The following is a 20,210-nucleotide window of genomic DNA, read 5'->3' as shown; positions in this document are numbered from 1 at the left end:
CTAAATGCCCTTCATTATCAGGTAGACAGCAGGAAACCCAAGTTTGTAATCTGTCTGCTCTGAACCACAACTTCATGCTTTTCCTCATGTTCCTGCTTTTCCACCTAAGTTTTGGTATGTTTGAAGATTAATACTGCAGAAGTAAACTTTTTGAGAGAGACATTCAAGCAAGAAGAAGCAGCATTTTGTGTTACTTTGATTTTTTTTTTAAAAAAAGAAACTGCTTATCAAAGCTGACAAGAACAGGAAGACAAGTCAAAGGGGCTGATGTAAATACATCGCTGTTCAGTACATCTACAGCCAGGCAGATCAGAGTGCTGTAAAAGAAACATGGGAATGGACACAGGACAGACAGGATGCAGGTCACACTGTCATTTCTTCTTGCAAAGAAAACACGGTTTAGCTCAGGTCAGCACCTCATTTACTTTCCTTCCTAATGAGATTCATTTACAATTCTTCAATTGTAATACAAGGGGAGTTTTAAAACCTTTGGCCAGATCCTCAGCAGATGACACTGAACATAAATAACTGCATGGGTCTTCCTAGGGTGGCACACATCTACAACAGCTGAAAAGCCAGACTATGGAAGTCTAAGATGGTTTAGGAGATACTTTCCTGAAAAACATCTCCCCACCTGCCTATGCATGCATCTGGTCATAACTTCAGCTACTCAGATATTGTCTTAATGTTGAACAAGGGTTGGAAGCTGTAAAAGATTTGCGTATAAAGGATTATTAAAGAAATAGAAATACACATGCAGAGCTTCATAGCACTCTTGAAAAAAGAGAGAAAGAAAGCAAGACTGTTTTTTGTGACCACAACTGCTTACGAAGCTACTTTTCGCAGAACTTTCTGTAGAAACTAATTGTGGAAAGCTGAGAAATCTTTATGAAATGAAACAGCCAATTCATAAAGTTCAACATGAAGGATTGTGCATTTCCAAGGAAAACTCATTTAAATAAATCCCAACATGTAGAAACAAAAGATTATATTAGAATTAGACAATAAAGACAACAGGCTGGTGCTGAGGAATGGCAGTGAATACAGTTTTTCAGCTTAACATTGCACTTAAATGAATAGAAGTTTGTACCCACAAAGCACTGTAACTCCAGCAGGTTTTAACACAGGCAAAAGAGCAGGAGATCAGATATCTGGTAGCAGAAGAGAGGGGGACTTCTTGTTTTGGGTTTGGTTGGGTTGTGGGTTTTTTTTTTCCCTCAGGTAAAAATGAACAAGAGCTACCATGTCAGGGAAGACACTTTACTTTGCATAGCCCATGCTTTACCTGGCAGAGTATAAAAGATTATTTATTGAAAAAATGCCCTGAAAATAAACAATTCTTATAGCACCATAGATGAGATACTTAATGGAAGAATCAAGAAATACTGCAGTATGTATCTAATGAATTATTGAACATTCTGTTCATCTTAAAATGTGAACAGTGTTTACCAAGATCTCAAAGGGGAATTGTACCTGTTTCCTGGATTAATAATTTGATCCAAAGGGACAGATTTAATGTTTTAAACAGCTGTGGACTTAAAAGAATTTCAAGTTTAATCACAGCTGTGTTCTTGCTGGAATAAAATCTGAAAAGAGACCTTGACTGCTCAAACTATGCAACAAGCAGGGGATTATCCTCGCTTATTCTAATACATGATTCTATGATATGCACTAGTGTATTAAAATACATTTGAACAGTTGGGCTTTACAAAGGATGCTTAGAAACAGAACTCAGGTCTGTCTCAAGCACAAAGCATCCCCCAGGATAGGCCTTGCAAGCAAGATGGAAGCAGGGTTGACTTATCCAGAAACAACAAGTATAACCCCTAGAATGAGAGGCAGAGATATCTATTCATGTTGGCTCAAATCCTACGCAGTTCCATAGGACTCATTATAGATTCCCTTTGCATTCGCTCAAACCATAAACCATATTGTAAATGATCTGTTCATCTGTTCTCAAATGCTTGCAGATCAGACTATTCAAGTTGCCACAGGCTCCTCTCAAGTGTTACCCATGAGAATTACAAATAAGTGATTAACAGAGTTACTTCGGAAAGAACTAATGAAGACCTAAGCTTTTAATTATTTTATCACTACGATTTTTATTTTAGAAGTTATTTTTTTCTACCTAATGACAATTAAGCTTAAATGAACATAAGTATCCTTGAGATTCCAGGGAATAGAAGATCTCTAAAGTACAGGAAAATTTAGTTTTCCCCAAGAGCCTACAGTACGTACCTTAATTGTTCAGTTTGGTCTAAGCTTGAGAGGGGCTAGGTTTCCTCTGCTAAACTGTAAAACAGAGCAGCACTCAAGTAATGCTCCTCACCTCTTCGGTTGCTTAGGGAACTCCACTGCATCCTGCAATACAATTTGACTTTGGCTGCCTGTGTCTTTGTTATCCTTGCACTGACTGCAACATTCCTGGCACCTGGAGCCCGAAGAGCACAGCCAAGCTCCCCATCAGCATGGAAAAATACTCCACAGAACAACCAAATTCCCAGTGCCACTGTGGACTTGCCATTCTTGGAGAAAACTGTGTGGAGCAGGCCCTGAGCAATCTGTTTGAAGTTTGCCCTGTTCTGAGTTTGACTCTTGGACCTCCAGAGATCTCTTCCAACCGAAAATTTTCTACATGTTTAAGGAGCATCAGTTTTAAGCAACATCAGCTGGCACATATGTATCAAAACTGTCCTTCCCTTCTTAATCCCAGTGGACATAGAACAGTCTTTTTCAAAGTCTCAGTATTTGTCTTCATCATAGTGAGTACGGATTTTACTGTCATGGGGGAGGCTAAAACTTATTGGGCATGGTAATATTCAAGTTAAAGATGACAGCCTGCAGAGCAAATCCCTAATATCTGATGGAGAAGCAAAAGTACTTGAAATAAATCCTCCTTAAATTGTATTTAGAAGCTGCAGATCCTCAGTTTCCATGACTCAGTTCTATTTCTGGACCAGTACAAACTTGCTATAGTAGAATAAACTATTTCCTTCTTTCATCTTGCTGCTTATTTCATGCTTTACAATACACTCTAGGAACATAGTATGTGCTGCTGAACTGCCATATGGTAACCTGCAAATACAAGATAAACTTGAATAAAGACAAGGCCAAAAGAAAACTGTCAAATTACACTTTATTTGTATTGACAAAATAGGCAAAAGAAAGACTTTGTGTTCAGAGATACAAATTCATTATTTGCTGACAAAATGCTCATATACCCATGCTGGGTATTTCCACTTTCAAGACAATACTGAGTGGATCTTTAACAGGCAATTCTTCTTTATCCTAGGATAAGGAAAAAGAATGCCCATGAAATTTCATATCAAAATGTCACCCGCTTGTGGCTCAAATTTTACTGCTGAGTTCATGATTGGCAGCAAATAATTACATTTGGCCTCAAAGAAAAACATATGTAAAACTGTAAGATCATTAAATAATAAGCATTAGCAGCATACCCAAAATACTTCTTGTACAAAGAACATTGCACTTGAACATACACAAGCATTTACCCTTATTTACACATTAGAATTTGTATAGAACAGCCAGACTGATATATACAGAAAAATAGCAGAAACCTTAACAGCCCTAGACGACAGCATAACTAGTGTTGACTCCTTAATTTTTCCATACAGTTTCCCAGGATGTCTCATGATTTTTTTCACTACTACTATTGCATAAAAAATAGACTTTACAAAAAGTTCAGTCCCCAGTTAACACTTCAGGATACTTCTATGTACTATTAAATGTTCACTGCACTAGGGAGCAAGGGAGTCCAGGTCAGCTCCTTATTAAAAAAACAGAACTTGACAGGCGCTATCTATTTAAACACTGTGCTTTACCTTATAATAGACACTGAAATCACTTAGCTGTGCAATAATTACCCAGTGAGTTCCAAAGGCAGTTCCCTACCACACAAGATCTCCCACTGCCTTGCAAGCAATGAAATTAATTTCTCCCTGCTTTCTGCACTTGGGATAAAGATGTACCACTGGATCTCTCTGCTCCTGCTGCCTTCTTGTTTAGCATTTCCCTTTGGGGCACTATCAGTTTCTCCAAAGTGATCCAGTGTTAAATTCTGCATCAGATCCTGATTCTGAACATCATCAAACACAAATGTAAGGGCCTGTGGATATGTCTGATAACCCATAAGCACTCTATCTAAATCCCGGATTCGTCTTCCATCTGCAAGCTGGTACTTATCTCTCTTTGGTGGTTCCTTAGCAAATTCAGGTAGTGGGTAACTGATATAATCTTCATCAAAGAGGAACAAATCAGAGCTGGTTAATATAAGTGTTTTAGGTTGAAGTGAACTAGTGTTCTGGGCAGATCCTTCAACATGATTTACTTGAAATGCCAACACATACAGAAGGATGTTGAGGGAATGAAGATTAGTCAAACCATCCATCTTCTCTGCCACTAGAAAAGCAAGGTCCCCAATTTCCTCTTCATTTGGATAAATAAATTTTACTCTGCTAGAGTGAATCAGTTCATAATTCTCCATTTTTCCTGCAAGAAACATACATTATTATACTTCCGTTTAGTACTATACAATACTTAATGCATTAGGATAAGCAACAACCTTTGACAGTTGGCTGCAGCTGGAAGAATTCAAGTTTTGTATCTATTCATATATGGTTTTACTTACATACAATATTGTAATAATTTTATTTGGATTGCAGATCTCTACTGGAGTCTCTCTTGCATTACCAACGTACTTTTCTGCAAATTTCTAACCACATAACTAGTTCAGGGCGATGGCGGAAGAGGTTAAAGGAAATACAGCTGGATTCTCGTATCAGAGATTATCCACCTCCCTACCAGCTGACGTTCTCTGCCTCCTTCCCACTCCCCAGTTCTGAACTCACTGAAAGCATTATCAGATCACTGAACACAAAATCCCTGCTTCTTTTAAGCAGAGAGAAAAGGCAGAAATTAAAACAACAAAAGAAGACGACTCTACATTAATTACTTTTATATCCCTACTGGATGAGCACATTACTCTGCTCCATGCTACGCTCTGGAGTGGCAGGGGGTGACACTGCAGTCCCTTACTCCCTATAAGTGCTGAAATACAACATAGCAAAGCTTGAAGGAAGCATGCCTGCTTTTTTCACATAAATCAATTGGTCTAATAAGATATATGACTTCCCATCAAACCTTGCACTTTCTGGGCTTACACAGCTTCTCCTTAGAACAGTAACAATAACAATCATTCTTGGAAAATGCCATTTTATTTCATGCCTTCAACTGGCTTCAGAATTCTAAGCAAAAAAGTTTCACCTGATATTGGAATTGAACCTAATGCACCTTAAAAAAGGCAAGTTTTCATTTCAGTACATTCTCATGGAATGACAGGATTCTTTTATTTGACCAAGTGAGGAAAAACGTAACCTTCAGACTTTGTTACCTTTACTGTTCTTTGATGACTTCCAAGACTTTATAGGTTATGCTGAAACTTGCAGTGAGAGCTACACTAGTACACACCCGAAAATACTGTATAGGAAGTGCTGGTTGTGTTGGACTCAAGAAGCCATCCCTAACTTCACATGTGCAAGACTGTTTATATTTAGCAATTCTGTTCAGATAAGGCACATGTAAGATAATTAAAGTCAGGGAGTTTGATTAAAGTATCAAATAGGAAACAACTGATGCATAAATTTCCCTCAAAGAAGTTTTTAACTAGTACACTTTAGATGATGCCCTAAGTATGATGCCTAAATAACTCATGACATGTAGAAAAGACCACTTACCTGTGTTTTTACTCCCAAATTCAGAGTAGAAGTCTTTATCTACTGGTTCAGGTGAAGGTGTGCGTGCAAGCAATGACAGAACCGCCATAAGCTGCTGTATGAAGGTGTGAGTGTTGTAACTGTCTCTTGTCAGGCAGGTAACTATATGATCTGCAGAGTGTCCTTAAGAGAAGATAGAATATAAACCACTCACAAATATGTATGTGGCATTATCATAATTTCTTCAACCAACACGCAACTGTCACCAAAAAAGATTTCTTGCAAGGATTATTCCTCCTGAAAACATGCATCATTATACTCAGAAAGGTTTCAAATCCTTGGAAAAGAATAATAGAATCCTTACAAATCCCTCAAAAAATAAAGAATATAATTTCTTTTGATTTAAAACATGATGTACACTTACGATTTAACTGTTCGACTATTGTGTAGGGGTTCAACCTTATTATCATCTTCTTATCATTACAACTTATCTTACAGAAAATACTGCTCTAAGTTTTCTTTGTGAACTTGTTATATGTAAGGTCACTTTAAATCATTTCCACATGGGAGATTCCGCCCCCTGCCCCCACATCGAGGTCTCAACACAATTAGAAGACATTTTAGAACACAGGAATGTGCTCACATGTAGTGGGACTCTGAGGCAAAGCACCAGCCCAGAAACTTTACCCATGTAATTTCCATTAAATTTTAAGTTGACATCATTACCTTTCGTAAACTTTAAGGCCTCATTTTCCATCCAAAAATTCAACCATTTTGCAACGTGGACAGTACCTTGATTTTACTCTTTATTGCAAGGCAAAGCCTCAGAACAACAAGAGAGTCTTTAGCTTTCCCTTTTGATGTGTCTTTAAGAAAGGAGAACTTTTAAAAGCACTTTTGGGACCAATTAATTCATTGATATTAAGCTTCCCAGTTACCTCAATTACAAGACATTGCAAGACAGTATTATCAGCCTACTGGTACAGCACCACCAGTGTTATGTTAACTTAATTTCTTTTAAGAAAGAGAAGCAACAATACACTCTTCCATCTCACTAATAAAATAAAGACAGGAATCCATCTAAGACAAGACTAAACAGGCAAAACAGAACTGGAAAAAACTTAAAGCACAGGATGTACTCACCAGTAATTCGGAAGTATTGATCAAACAGGCCAATATTTACTGACTGCAGGTCATTAAGTTTTAGCACAAAGCAGCAAGAGAGGTGGAAAGAACTATTTTCACAATCTGAGTTTTCTTTGTTCCAAAAATCTGTTGAAAAAGGATATATGATAAAAAAGTCAAAAGAAAAAACAATTCTTCTTCTTTCCATAAGAATAATTTTTATATTAAAATCTTATGCCTATATCAGACTTGAAGGAAGAAATTAGGAAGAAGGTGGGAATAGTGGCTAATAATTTCTCAAACAAATACAACCAAATCTCCTTGTTAGCAGCATTTCTTGAAGCAGCCATCACATCACAGATTTAAATCAGCAGATGCATTAACAAACCACTCACATGAATTGAATGCACACCATGAATTTCATGACCCTTCACTTACCATTTTGGTTATGAAAGGGCCTTAGCTGCCCAGGTGATGCTAGGGACTATGAAATGACATCTGAGAAAAGCATGGATACAATGGCACATCGAAGGGTCTTGTCTGAGAAGCAGCCATGATTCAAGCCCCTGTTTTTTGAACATAAAAGCCTCAGGCGAGCACTTTGCATACGGCAAACTGTGCCACTCTCTCCCTCAACTAGGAGGTCCAAGTAAGAGTATCGACCAAAACTAGTACTTAAACTGAAGACAAATACACAGACAGGGATTAAGTTGGTAACCTTATTAAAGGATCAAAATAGCTATCTTACCTGACTGGTGCTCATCAGCATGAACGAAAGAATCATCCAACAGAAAGTAAATAGCTTTTGTTGAGAGAAGCACACAAGCCATCACTTCCACACTGGGAGTCTTGTAAAACAAAACTGAAGACCACATGAGATGTCTCAACTCTTCATTTTCCACCTAAGATGTAAATTGTATTTCATAAATCACCTGCACACTTTGATATTTCAGATAGTTTCATCATCTTAGAGGCTTTAGACTAGTAGAAAAACAATTTCAAAATCTGAAGCATCTGAACATGCTACAGTCAAAGAGCAGAAGTTCACCTCAAAGCTGCTAAACGCAGCAGCTTTGAGGTGAACACAACAGCGGTCTACTGAAAATGTCCTGTGTTTATGTAAGAAAATAATTTTTCTGTCATGGTCTAATTACTCCTTGTTTTCTGACCAAAACTAGAAGAGAAAAACATCTAGTGCACAAGAAAGACTTTCTACAACAGACATCGCAGACAAAATTTTAATCAACAGATAAGCAGTGCCTCCCAAGCCTCAACAAGTCTACTGAGCCTTCAGATGCTACTGAGGGGTTGGATTCAAAGATCCTTAAGAGAGGACAGAAGCACAGCTTGCCACTACAGCTGCTGTTCCAACTAGGCAGCTCCCAGCTTCTAGCTTGATGAGCTTACTGTGAATCCTCAAGTGAGCGACCTGCTTTCTTTATCAGCTTCTCCTGGTGTAAAAAGAGAAGCACAACTTTTAACTTTTGATTACTTAGAAGACTTGGAAGTGAGGTAAAGGAATAAAAAAAAGTCTGTATTCCTCAATAAGCTTTTCAATTGACAATTGTACTCAGACCACAATGATTTATCACTTAAAAAGCCACACCATGAATTTAAAGGTAAGAGTTGTACTTTTAAATTTGATGTTCCCCACACAGACTATAAATCTGTTATTCAGAAATTAGGTTCATCTGCTCATCTTTCTAGAGTCCCTACAGCCATGCACATGTTGTGTTGTATTCATGCACCCATATTACACAAAGGACTCAGGACACTTATTTATTAATTTAGCTAGATACTGTCACAAAATAATTCCACTCCAGTAATTTTCTTTCCTTTTGCCACTTTAAATAAAAGAGGAATGTTCTTGGAGTAATCACTTCTTCAAGACATACACTAACCTACTCTCCTGTTCTGCATCAAGGATCCTGAAGGCAAAGTATGCCTGGCAGGATCCCAATCGCTGTAGAGGGGAACCCCAAATGGTTTTTGACCAAAACGCTTCCAGGTTTTGCAGAGCCTAACTCTTGTTTTAGAGTTTGGTCAGGAAAGTTCTTTTTAAAATATTTTCTAGTACTGAGAGGCCACAAGGTACCATTTTATACACCTAGGCTAGGCACAATACCTCTGCAATGCTGCCATGGAAAAACTCAACTAGGGCATGTCCTTTCAGCCCAGCCACATACTGCAGAGACACAGAAACATGAATGTGAACAGGAATCTGGTTATCTTCTGTTATCTTCTGCATAAGAAATTCAGATGGATATAAAGATGACAGCGTCAGATGAGGCTTGCAAAAGCTAGAAGAGATCCAGAAAACACATTAAATCAAAATTCAAGGATACACAGCTCTTGCCCTACAAAAATTAATACTTTATATTTCATTCAGAAATTGGGAACGGGCAAGTTCTATTAATAGTTTACTTTAAATGATTTCTCTTGAGCATAGCTGTCAATCTGCCATGAGCTCAGTCTACAAGCACATGAAATAGGAAGTCTCCTTCCACAAGAAAATATATTTTATGTTGCAACTATAAAACAAAACAGAAACAAAAGGTAGATAGATACAGCCCAGAATAACCATTCATAGACATTCACTACAGACTACCAGAATGAAAAAGTACTTCTTCATCAATACTACAGGCCAAAACCAATTACAATGACAACTGTAAACACATTGGCTAGGCCACATTATCCTCAGCAGCATGCAACAGACCTTTTATGGGAATTGTTACCTTGCGGACTGACCATGTCTGTTTGCCTCCACAACATGATTTCTTACAGCACCTGATTTGTTTGAAGCTTTGAAAATAATAATAGTCTTAACATCCTGCAGGAGTGTCCTTAAAAGACTGTAGATTCTTAGGAAGTGGAATTTCTCATGAGGTAGAACAAATACTGCTGTAACAAATCTGTATCCAACGAGCAACTCCAGCACATGCCCATCCAAAAAAGAACCCTTCTGCTGGATGGAACCATGAGTCGGATGCAACACAAGTGATGCTAATGGAATCCTATTCAGCTTAAATACACTTTCCAAGTCTTCTGTGCCTACCCATTTACCCGGCAGTAAACTGAAATCCACTTTTACTATGTACAAATGCTGGGGTGTTAGAAATATCCAACACGGATGGACCACACAGGGACCCTGGTCAGAAGATTTATACACTGAAGAATAAAGTGCAGAACACAAAACATTTTTTGACCATTCTTTGTTATTGCCAGCTGACTCTGATTGATGCAAGATTTTCTGAACATTGGTTTTATTCCCATAAACAAGGTATGTTGGGAAACAACCTTTTATTTCAACATCTTCTGCTGAAATGCAATTCAATTCCATAAGCTGACAGAGAAACTCTTGGAGGTTTGCTTTTCCACAGTACAATGTTGATCTTGGTAACACTGATGTGTAGTGTTGAGAGCAACACATGTGTAAACAGGAATAAAAGTCTTGAAGATTCTGGGAGTCTGAAACAATAATCAAGCAGTTGTCACTGTTTTTCAGCTTCAGTGTTAAACAGATTTCTGGCAGGAGAAAGCCAAATTCTGTTAGATCAGTATATGGAAAACACAGCGTTAATTTCAAGGCAGAAGAGATGTGCTGGCAATTTCCTCTCAATTCCTGATGAGGAATCTCAAACACAGCTAGCATATCATCAGTCAAAACCAAACAGGAAGCAAACTGCCTGAGTCCTTTATGAATGTGAATAGAAAAACTCCATAGAATTTTGACTATGTCAACGCTCTCCACTGCTATGTTGTCAGTATCTGAACGAGTATCTGAAGTAATGCTGAACTCAAAAGTCTGATCTCCTTCATGAAGTCCCATTTCAAAATATCCATCTTCTTTGTCTGTGGTTCTGGAATCACCCGGAGGGCTTCCTTTATTCTCTGTAAAGGAGGGGGGTGATCTCTGCACAGTCTGCACTATCAAGGCAGAAAGGTGCTGGATAAAATCTTGGTTTGTGGCAGTGTAAGACATACAATTAAAAGGCAAGATGACGGTGTTACAAGGGTCAGGCACCGCACAGTCGTCTTCCTCTGAACGATCCAAACTTCAAAAGAGATAACAAGTCACAGTAAGCACAAGCCTGAGTTTAAAAAGCCATAGCTACCTACAATTCATGGTGCTGCTTCTGACAACTTTGAGGTTTACTCTTGTTGCTATAGTTAAGAAAGTGTAATTTTGTAAAACAACTTTGTACTGCACACAGCCATTGATTTTAAAGGCTGGTAGCGAGTAATTCTATAGAAAGTGAAAACTAAAATGTTTAACTCATCTTCCATTTCTCAACCCTGATAAGCATATCCTTATGAGTTAAAGCACTTTACAATACAGCTATTGCTGGTTTTGAAACTACCAACTGCATTCCAGGGTTCAAAGGTTAAAAACACTTTACACCATGAAATTGATTTTGGTTCAAAAAAAACCAGAGGCAGCATACAATGAAGAGACTCTTTTGCCTTTAAGGCTGGGTTTAAAAGGGCAGCATCCACTGTTATTATCCAAAAGCTAATGAGCATTTAAACCAGAACTTATATATCTAGCTCACCACATATGACGACCACTTCCATACTCTTTGCATGAATCCAATAGAGAGGCAGGTGCCTAAGGAGAAGAAAACACCAGGAAGCTATCAACTACTTACAGCTGCTGTCAGACTTCAGCATACATGAAAAGCAATGTTGGCTCCCGCTTTTTAAAGCTAGCCAACTCACTGCAAAGTCCTCACTGAACAGCTATCCTTTGAGGATCCTGAAACACTATCTGTTTACTTTAGGTTGGGCATTCAGTTAAGGCAGGAAAAGAATGAACTCTGCTGGTGACTTGAGAACAGATCCAACCTGTGACCCACAGACATTTCAGCACACTACAAATTTTTACTGAAGTAGTGTAAAGTGAGGCAAAAAGATAAAGGAACTTTACAAAGACCAACTACACTGGTAGCAAAGGAAGAGATTCCCCCAAGTCTTGCTGTCTCATTCCTTGAGGCCATACATATGAAGAGTGTTTCCAATACAAGAAATGAAATCACAATACAGAAGTTATGAAACAGCAGGAATTTGAAGAAGGCAAATTAAGGCCATTACCTATTGACAGGGAGAAGGTTCTTCCACTCTACTAGCAAGAGAATCACCTTCCAAAAACTGGTATTTTAGTAAGATAAGAAGATGTCTTACACTCCGTATCTAAGAGGATATTAAATGATGTGATACTAATACTAGGTAAATGTCTCGAAGTCACAACATAGTGACAACAATTCTCTGCAACGCTGGTAAACTTGGATTATGCATTTAATTTACAAGGTGGGCCAACCCCTTCACTCAAATTTGGGGCTACCTCCTTTTCCATTATAATAGCTCTGGGAATCAAAAAAACCTTTGCTATGGATTACTATGATAACAGAAGTTTAATATCAGAACTAAGCTTGCAAAAATACTTTTAAAAATACCATAAAATAAACAGAAGAATGGCAATTACCTGATTTTTACATCTGGAGTCTGGTATTTCAAAGCATCTCTGGGGAACTGTATGGTCTGTAGGAGTCGAACCACTGGATTGCAAAAAACTGCTGGCTAGGACTGTTTCTTCACAAATTATTTCTAGAACAAATATAAACAGCTCTTAAAATCACTGAAGTAAAACCAAAATGAATGATACTAACCAAATAGTATCTGCCAAACAAGTGGAATTAAAATTGTACAAATCAAGATCTGATCATAAATCATTAAAGCTAAAGGATATCTTCACATAATAGCCAGGACAAAACAAAGGCAGGTAGAATTTTAGTCTAATTACAGAAGTACCTTTAACTGCAGTGAAAGTTGCATGCTAAAGCTCATTTTTAAAGCTAACAATCAATTTAAATCTCAACATTTGGTATAAGAATTCTTCACATGATTTAGTTTTAACAGAACCAGTCAGTTTTGTTAATACTAATCCTTTTACCAAAACATTGCCAGGCTGGCAAAAACACAGCAGAGCACTCTTTGTAAACTTTGTAGCATTCTCTCAACTTTCTGTAGGCTTCAAGTGAACAAGTATAATATCTGTGTAAAACCTTCAACCAGACTCAGAAGGTCTGGTCCCTCAAATGCCACTCAAGACAACTATCTCACCTTATTCGGAACCTTTTTGAAGGGTTCAAAGCTGAATCATCAGTAAAAACTTATCATGAATGCATATAAGCCAACATTCTCAGGGACAGTTGACTTTTTGCCTGTTTGATATTCACAGCATCGTGCTGACACAACAGAGCAAATAAATTTTCAGTATTACCACTGAGCCAGCCAGCCAGCTCAAGTACATAAATGTGCAAATAAACAAGAGAATTACAGTGTGGATATGTTTCTGGCTTAAGCATAAAAACTCCTGCACGTATTCTTTCTGGATTGATGGTAAAGTTTAGAGATTACATCAAACCATCTCATAGTCAGAGGAAACACAAGAGGTATTTATTACTTGAACAAAACACTGTGTTAGCAAGAAGGAAACTCAAATTGACAGGGAAAACAGAACATGACAGCATTATTTTTGGTTTTCTGTTTCCTATATAAATATTTAATCTTTTTCCATAAGCCATTTGCCAGTGACATTTAATTTGAATAATATGTTACGGAAACAGATGGTGTCTAGAAAAACTGCAGAGAAAATTCATAGAAATAGCATATCAGGAAATTAATTCCATTATTCATGATTTAAGGTCTAACAATGAAACTAATTGCCTAGCATATTTCCATTTTTTTAAACAGATTTCTCAAAATCAGTATTTTGAAAACAACTCTTGATAGCCAGATATATAGCAAATAATCAATTTCTATTGTTAAAGCTGAGAAACAGCCTGCCCTAGTCCCCATTTTCCCACTCTTTATAAAAGCCTTCCCCAATATTCTACTAAAGGAACCTTATGGAAAAGGACTACAGGAAATAAACCTTGAATCTTATACCAGTCTTTCTATAAAACTCTCAAGTACTTCGGAAAGAAAGATCTAGATTTTTTTTTCTCCCACGACTCATTTGCTCCTAAACATTTACTGTAATAGAAAAAGACTATTGATGAATAACTTTTAAATAGTCACAGTGATCGCTAGCACGCATTTTTACAGCTAGTCCTGTGTAAAACTGTAGGTTGTTATACAGACAAACTGTCTCAATCCGGTAACTTAAATGCGTAATACTTTAAAGCAAGCATTGACTTCATTTTGGAAAAACTGGCATTTTATCTGCAGATGAAAAGTGATCTAGAAAGGCTACAAAGGCAAATGAGGTACATAAATAGCAACTAAACCTGTATTTAAGTTGTCTGTCCTTTGATAAAATGCTGTCAGAACAATTTCATTTTTATAGAGTAAGAAACCTCTACTGATTTTGCAGAAATCACAGCAATGGACTTTTTTCAAAGATCAAGCTTTTCAGGCGTGTTTCTCTCCCCCATTCACTGATTTATTGGGAAGAGTAAGCTGTTCCACCCCGAATTATTGAGCATATAATCCCTGCTCTTTTAAATCATTACGAAGTCTTCTCCCACTATTCATATCCTACTGCACTGTAAGTTTTCAATCAGGCAAAAGCCAAAAAAACCAAAAGTATCTTTATTTCTTCTTCTCAGTCACAAATGAATATTCACATAAGTCAGTCTTATGGGCTCCTGCAAAAAATGAAAGATAAGCCATTCTTCTAAGCTCCTAATGCAACATGCACGCTTACTTGAAACATACAGTAAAAATAATTTTCAGGTAAGGTTAGCAGGTGCTGTAGAGCACAACAAATGTACTGAAATCACAGGTTCAGCCAGAACACTAATCCCACAACTGCCTTTTACTTATCTCCTTTTTCTGTTTTCCTTCTGGTTTGACAGAAATGCAGCTCTTGCAAAAAAGCAATAATGGAACAGATGCTGCTTGAGCTCCCATTTCACAGACCAAGAACAGGTAGAGAAGCAATTTTAAAACATGTCTATACATGTCATGCTTTTCCATTAAGGCATGTATCTAAACTAGGAAAAGATACATACTCTGCTGGTGATTTCTGCGGGATGATGCAGTAAAAGAAGTCCTGTACCCAAACTTCCACTACAGTTAATTAACACTACGGTGAACAACAGGTGAATTTTGCTGATTCACATACAACTTCCACTTTCTAAGCCAATACTACCAGGTCTTTCTGCTTTGTCTTGATAAGCCCTATATCCATGCACATAATATTCATGTATATCAATGCAGCTTAGAAAAGCAGAACCAAGAGGCTCAGCCCAGCAGCACGATACATACATGATTACCTTGGCTGGAGCTGACAGGACGAGGCAGAGAGGGAGAGGAAGGACGAACAGTAAGAGAAGAACAGTTTGATTTGGAGCTGGCAGCAGTGAGCCTGGAGTCCTCACTGATCTAATAAAGAAAGTATGCAGTGATTAAAGAAAAAAGAACTAAATACACAGGACACATTAGATATCCTGAACTAAAATAAGCCTACACAAGCTTTCTCAATTTTAGTAAAAGGAAAGTTAGTGCCAGCTTTTTTTTTTTTGTGGGGGGGGGGGGGGCAGATGTCACATCCTCTGAAGTTTCTATTTTCACACTAAGTGGAATTCCACTAAGAATTCATTTAGAGAAGTCATTCTGATCACTGACTACTCACTGTATTGACAAAACTAGCAGCAAATTTCACAAACCACAAGAGAATGAAAACAGGATTTCTACACTGTAGGGATAGAACAGGTTCTGATAATAAGTTTACTATCAAAACAAGACTAACCAACTACACAGCACACAGACACACATGAGAGAAGGCAAGGAGGATTCAGATTTCTGATTCTTTCCCACTGCTAAATACCCACAAGAAGAAAGTTTGGGAAAGTCATTTTGGCACTGCAACACAAGCAGTAAAATCACACCTCTGCAATACTCGTATAAAATGTAAAATATGGCTGTTAAGGTCAACTGCATATTCATTGTGTACACCGTTAAGTCATTCTATCTTTTCCTCCCGCTTCCCCTCTCCCAAGCCAGCACAAAAAGGAAGGTCAGATAATTACTCAAATTATATTGAAAACTAAATAGGAAAAAGAAGCAATGTTAAAAGTTCATACCACATTAAAGCACAAAGAAAGTGTAAAAACTTTAATGCTAAGGAAAATTTAACAAACTCTGCTTAGATCTAATTTATAGAAGTCTTTCTGCAAGCTTCTTTTGTACACAGCACATTCTACTCGTCTCACAGCACCAAAGTCACCTTTTTATCAGAGTTGCTCAGTTTGTATTTCACCTCCTTTGCTTTTTGAATAGCTTTTAGCACTTCCACAGTGTCTAGTTCCTTTTCTGTGGTAACAATGTTATCCAAACAGACCTAAAAAACATGTTGAAACATCTAAAAATATTGAAAACAAGGCAGCTCTACAATTTATTTTTATTAATGTAATAAAAAAATTATCTTAGGTTAACGCAAATTATGTGCATCTTTGTAACCATTACACAAAAACAATTATCACATTAGACCTTGCTCTAACATGGTATGAATTTAATGCAAACTCAGAAATGCTTGGTAAGCTTAACACCCTTCTAGCACAACTGTGCTTCAATATTAACATACTGTTACCCAACGAAGACAGGGTAAACTTTCATTTAGATCCAGGAGCATAGTCGAATAATGTTAATATGGTTTCACTCTCTAAAGACCTCCTCCAATGCACACTAAAAACTTACCAGGTTTTTAGAACATTCACACACTTTCCTCACCAGGCTTTAAAAAAGATTTTTTTCAAATGCCAGCTTCAAAGGAAGAAGTGCACCATAGCTTACCTCTGAGGCCCTGTCCCCAAACTGAGCAAGTACTTTGGTCCGGTAATCAGGGATGATGCTCAATGGATTGCTGGATAAGACCACCTTTTCTAAGCATGGGAGGTTTCCTATGTTTTTTACTTCATCAATCTGAAAGTGTTTGAATAAAAGGATGAATACAGATTGGCTAAATGAAAATGAGCATACAGACTGAGCATTTCTTGCTTAAATTACATATATACAATAACCAGGAAAAAATCACTACAGCCACTCTTATTTATTTGCAGTTTCACCCACTAAAATGATGTAAAGCATAATTCAATTTGCCACTGAAATATCAAGTTACCTGTTCTATTTTGTTGTTGCTCAGATCCAAGTTGACTAATGAGTACAGTTTGTTAAGACCACACAGCCTTTCCAGATGATTTCCTGCTAAATTCAGAGTTTTGATGTTTCCCAGTTTTGTGTGAACACCTTCTAGTGATGTAAGCTTGTTGTAGGATAAGTCCAGGTGAACAAGGTTGTAAAGATGCTACAAAAGCACAGAAAATCCACGTCATACAACAATTAATTAAAATTAAACACTATCAAAGACATTGTATTATGGCTTGCTCATTTTTTTGTGCAACAGTGTTCTCATGCTAGACACTGCCTAGCATGAAAAACATGACATGAAATTGTTCATTACACAGGTTCAAGCTTGTAGAAAGGGAACTTCCTCAACTGCATTTTTTACCAACCCACAGATACAGCTGGCAGCAAATTAATTTAGTTAAGAACTAAATGTTGTATGTCAATATTGGCAAAGAAATGAAAATACCCAGAGCAAGTAAGAAATGCACCATTAAAAGAGTACTTGATGTTATGAAGGATAAGCTATTTGGGCTTAAACTACTTTCCATGAGGAAGATGAGCAGCAAAATTCTGAAGCAAGAAAATCTGCGTTCTAAGGTCTCAGGCAGTCTGGAAAAAAAATAATCACCTTCAAAAGCATCACTTGCCTGTAAATTTTCTACCAGAGACACCCCATTGTGACTCAAATCCAGGAATTCAATCTTCGGAATTAATTTCTAGGAGAGGAGAAAAAAAATGCGTATGTTAAATGCATTTTAGCTTATAAATCAGGCCATACTTCCTTCACTATCAGCTAACCAACAAGCAAAGCAAACCAGTGCAGTCTCTCTTCACAGCTTTTGGTATGAAAAAAGCATTCCATATGACCTAGTGCAACAAAAGAGTTGAATCTTGCTCTTATGAAAACCAGGTTACTCTGAGGAGCATGGTTAAGATTTAATTTGAAACCTGGTTTCTCACTGAAGACAAATAAGCTGCTCCTCGTTTAGCCCCATTAACTATATATCAAACTCATTAATAGGTGTTTCCGTCTTACCAAACAAGCATATCTATGTTACACAGAAACGTGGATAAAGACGACAGTACCAAAAACCAGAATAAGTTCAAAGATTTGTTTCCATGTTTTGATTATACTAGCCAAGCATTACAAACCTCTAGAAAATGCACTTTAACTCAGAAAGGTTTTTATTTTTGGAGGACTCAAACCTTGAATTCAATGCTGAATTTTGACATCAATATATTTGAATCCACTTTATTTTGGTTGTAATCTCACCAATGATTTGCCTTGTAGTTAAGGCCTGGACTCCAGACTCAGACCTGAAGAACCCTAAAGTCTACATCACAAAAAATCCTGAACAAGAAAACTGCACTCCAAGTCCATGATCTCTAGTTGAGCTACAGACATAACTATTTCCTGCTTCACAAGAGTAGTTCAAGTAAAAAATTATGTTCATATTTGACACACGCTGTTGTGATGAATGCTAAAATTTTTTTTCTTAATAACTGATTTACAAAAGGTAATTCTAAGGTACTGGCAAAATACTCCAAAATTTTGTTTCCACACTCTTCAGTACTGCTTTGATGTCAAGAAGGCTTGGTAACACTCCAAAGTTGAGCCCAAGAGGTGTTTTGTTTTTTTTTTTTTAAAAAAAAAACTTCTGTAAGTGGCCTAAGGCCAATGCAAACAGTAAAAGCATGTTTCAAAAAGCCAGTTTTCACGGAAATGTTGCTTACAGAGCACAGAATGACAAACTCTTCTCCTTCAGCAAAGAAAGTATCAAAGTAGTAAAAGAAAAAAAATCTCCTAAGCATTAACTTGGGTAGCTAATCAACATAAAAAAGTAAGTGCAGCTGAAAATCTTTCAGAAAAAAGATACATAAAGCAAAATCCCTGCTGTGTAATGTGCCACAGAAAATCAGTCATACTTTTTTTCACAAATGAAAAAATATTTCTTACCACTGATTCATCAATTTGAGAGATGCTATTGTGACTCATATCCAAAGTTGTTAAAGTTCTCCAAGTTGGGATAACTGCAGTCACTGGACAACTTGAAGTTGCACCCTCTGGCTCCCACTGATCAAACTCAGAGGCCTCAGGCACTAGGATTTCCTATTTAAGACAAGCACACTAAAATATTATGCTTACATCTTCAGTGAAAGCTAATAGTTTTGAAAACATCCAAACAACCTTATGTAAGGAAGACTTCTAAGCTTTATAATCACCTAGATTAAAGTTGTAGGTCTTAAAATGTGAGCAGACCGGGTGAGAATTATTTTAGATCTACAGGGAGGGAGTTCCAACACCAGCAGCTGATCCAAATTGGGGAAGTGAAGGAACAATAGAGAGACTGCAAAAATTATGCTACTGGATATCCCTTGCCAAATTAAAGCCCAGAGAAAAGAGTAAGACAAATGCATTCAGTTCTGGATGAATAACAGAAACATACACTCCAATAAAAGCATTAGAAATGTCCCTGTGAAAGGACACATATAAATAATTCCTCCACTTATTAAAGCTAAGATTCTGAAAGGTTAGCAAACACTTTCAGTTCCATGGTTTTAAAAGCAGAACCTGCAACAGGCAGTAGAGAAGTACATGGACTCCAAACAGGTATTTCCACAATGTTATTTTTACATGTGCTTTAAACACTCACCAGAAGTAGGAACTCACGCTTACCTTCATTGATGTTGCCGAAAATCGAACGCTCATCGTGGCCAGAGCATGTTTTGATGAAGTCAGCCCTTTGATAAGCTTTCCCCCACAATGATTGATCTATTTAAAAAAAAAAAAATGTTACAAAGTCAGAAATGCTAGAACAAATGAGAGACATGGAGAAGGCAGCTAAAAGCTTCAATAGCAGATTCTCTACCAGTGTGGAAAGTAGTTACAGCACTCCCTTAAAATCTCCTGAGATTATCAGATCAGAAATACCAACATCTGGTAAAGCTAAAGCAAGAAATCAGAGACACTAGTACAGAAAAGTGAAATTCAAACATTTATTTGAACAAAGGTTCTTCTCCATTGACTTTCTACCTGCCCCATGTAGTCAAGGTGAAACTACCCAGGCAGTTTAATAGGGCATAGTATTTTACTGTTATCAAAAAGACAGGTATCTCAAACTATGGCTCTACCTGCAGACACGTTTACTTAGGTAGCATATGTTCTTTATTGTAAATAAGAAAAAAGAAATTCCTAGGAAGTAAGGATACTAATCTAAGCAT

At 37.3% G+C, this 20,210-nt stretch overlaps 2 protein-coding genes across 10 annotated transcripts in view; both read right to left on the bottom strand.

The window, feature by feature from the left end:
- Nucleotides 1–3,082, bottom strand: part of STAB1 (stabilin 1) — a 68,251-nt gene extending 65,169 nt beyond the window's left edge. For all 5 annotated transcript variants that reach the window (XM_075159182.1, XM_075159183.1, XM_075159179.1 and 2 more), the window contains exon 1: nt 2,239–3,082. The gene's annotated coding sequence lies outside the window, so the exon portion shown is untranslated. The remainder of the gene's footprint in view (nt 1–2,238) is intronic.
- Nucleotides 3,083–3,117: 35 nt separating this feature from the next.
- NISCH (nischarin) overlaps nt 3,118–20,210 on the bottom strand; it is a 32,082-nt gene continuing 14,989 nt past the window's right edge. For 3 of the 5 annotated variants that reach the window (XM_075159206.1, XM_075159207.1, XM_075159208.1), the window contains 15 exons: nt 19,666–19,761; nt 18,946–19,098; nt 17,636–17,704; nt 16,981–17,166; nt 16,656–16,784; nt 16,090–16,203; nt 15,137–15,245; nt 12,340–12,461; nt 11,411–11,466; nt 9,593–10,912; nt 8,983–9,157; nt 7,606–7,759; nt 6,876–7,004; nt 5,754–5,915; nt 3,118–4,509 (listed from right to left, as the gene is read on the bottom strand). In XM_075159206.1, coding sequence (XP_075015307.1) covers nt 3,881–4,509; nt 5,754–5,915; nt 6,876–7,004; nt 7,606–7,759; nt 8,983–9,157; nt 9,593–10,912; nt 11,411–11,466; nt 12,340–12,461; nt 15,137–15,245; nt 16,090–16,203; nt 16,656–16,784; nt 16,981–17,166; nt 17,636–17,704; nt 18,946–19,098; nt 19,666–19,761 — 3,603 coding nt within the window. In that variant the 3' untranslated portion in view covers nt 3,118–3,880. Of the gene's footprint in view, nt 4,510–5,753; nt 5,916–6,875; nt 7,005–7,605; nt 7,760–8,982; nt 9,158–9,281; nt 9,389–9,592; nt 10,913–11,410; nt 11,467–12,339; nt 12,462–15,128; nt 15,246–16,089; nt 16,204–16,655; nt 16,785–16,980; nt 17,167–17,635; nt 17,705–18,945; nt 19,099–19,665; nt 19,762–20,210 lie in introns of those variants that run through there. The other 2 variants (XR_012675060.1, XM_075159209.1) reach the window with 2 other exon arrangements.

This window comes from Calonectris borealis, chromosome 10 (genome assembly GCF_964195595.1).
Source record: "Calonectris borealis chromosome 10, bCalBor7.hap1.2, whole genome shotgun sequence".
NCBI lineage: Eukaryota > Metazoa > Chordata > Aves > Procellariiformes > Procellariidae > Calonectris > Calonectris borealis.
Note: the sequence above shows the minus strand (reverse complement) of the source record. Positions and strands in the feature narration are given on the sequence as shown.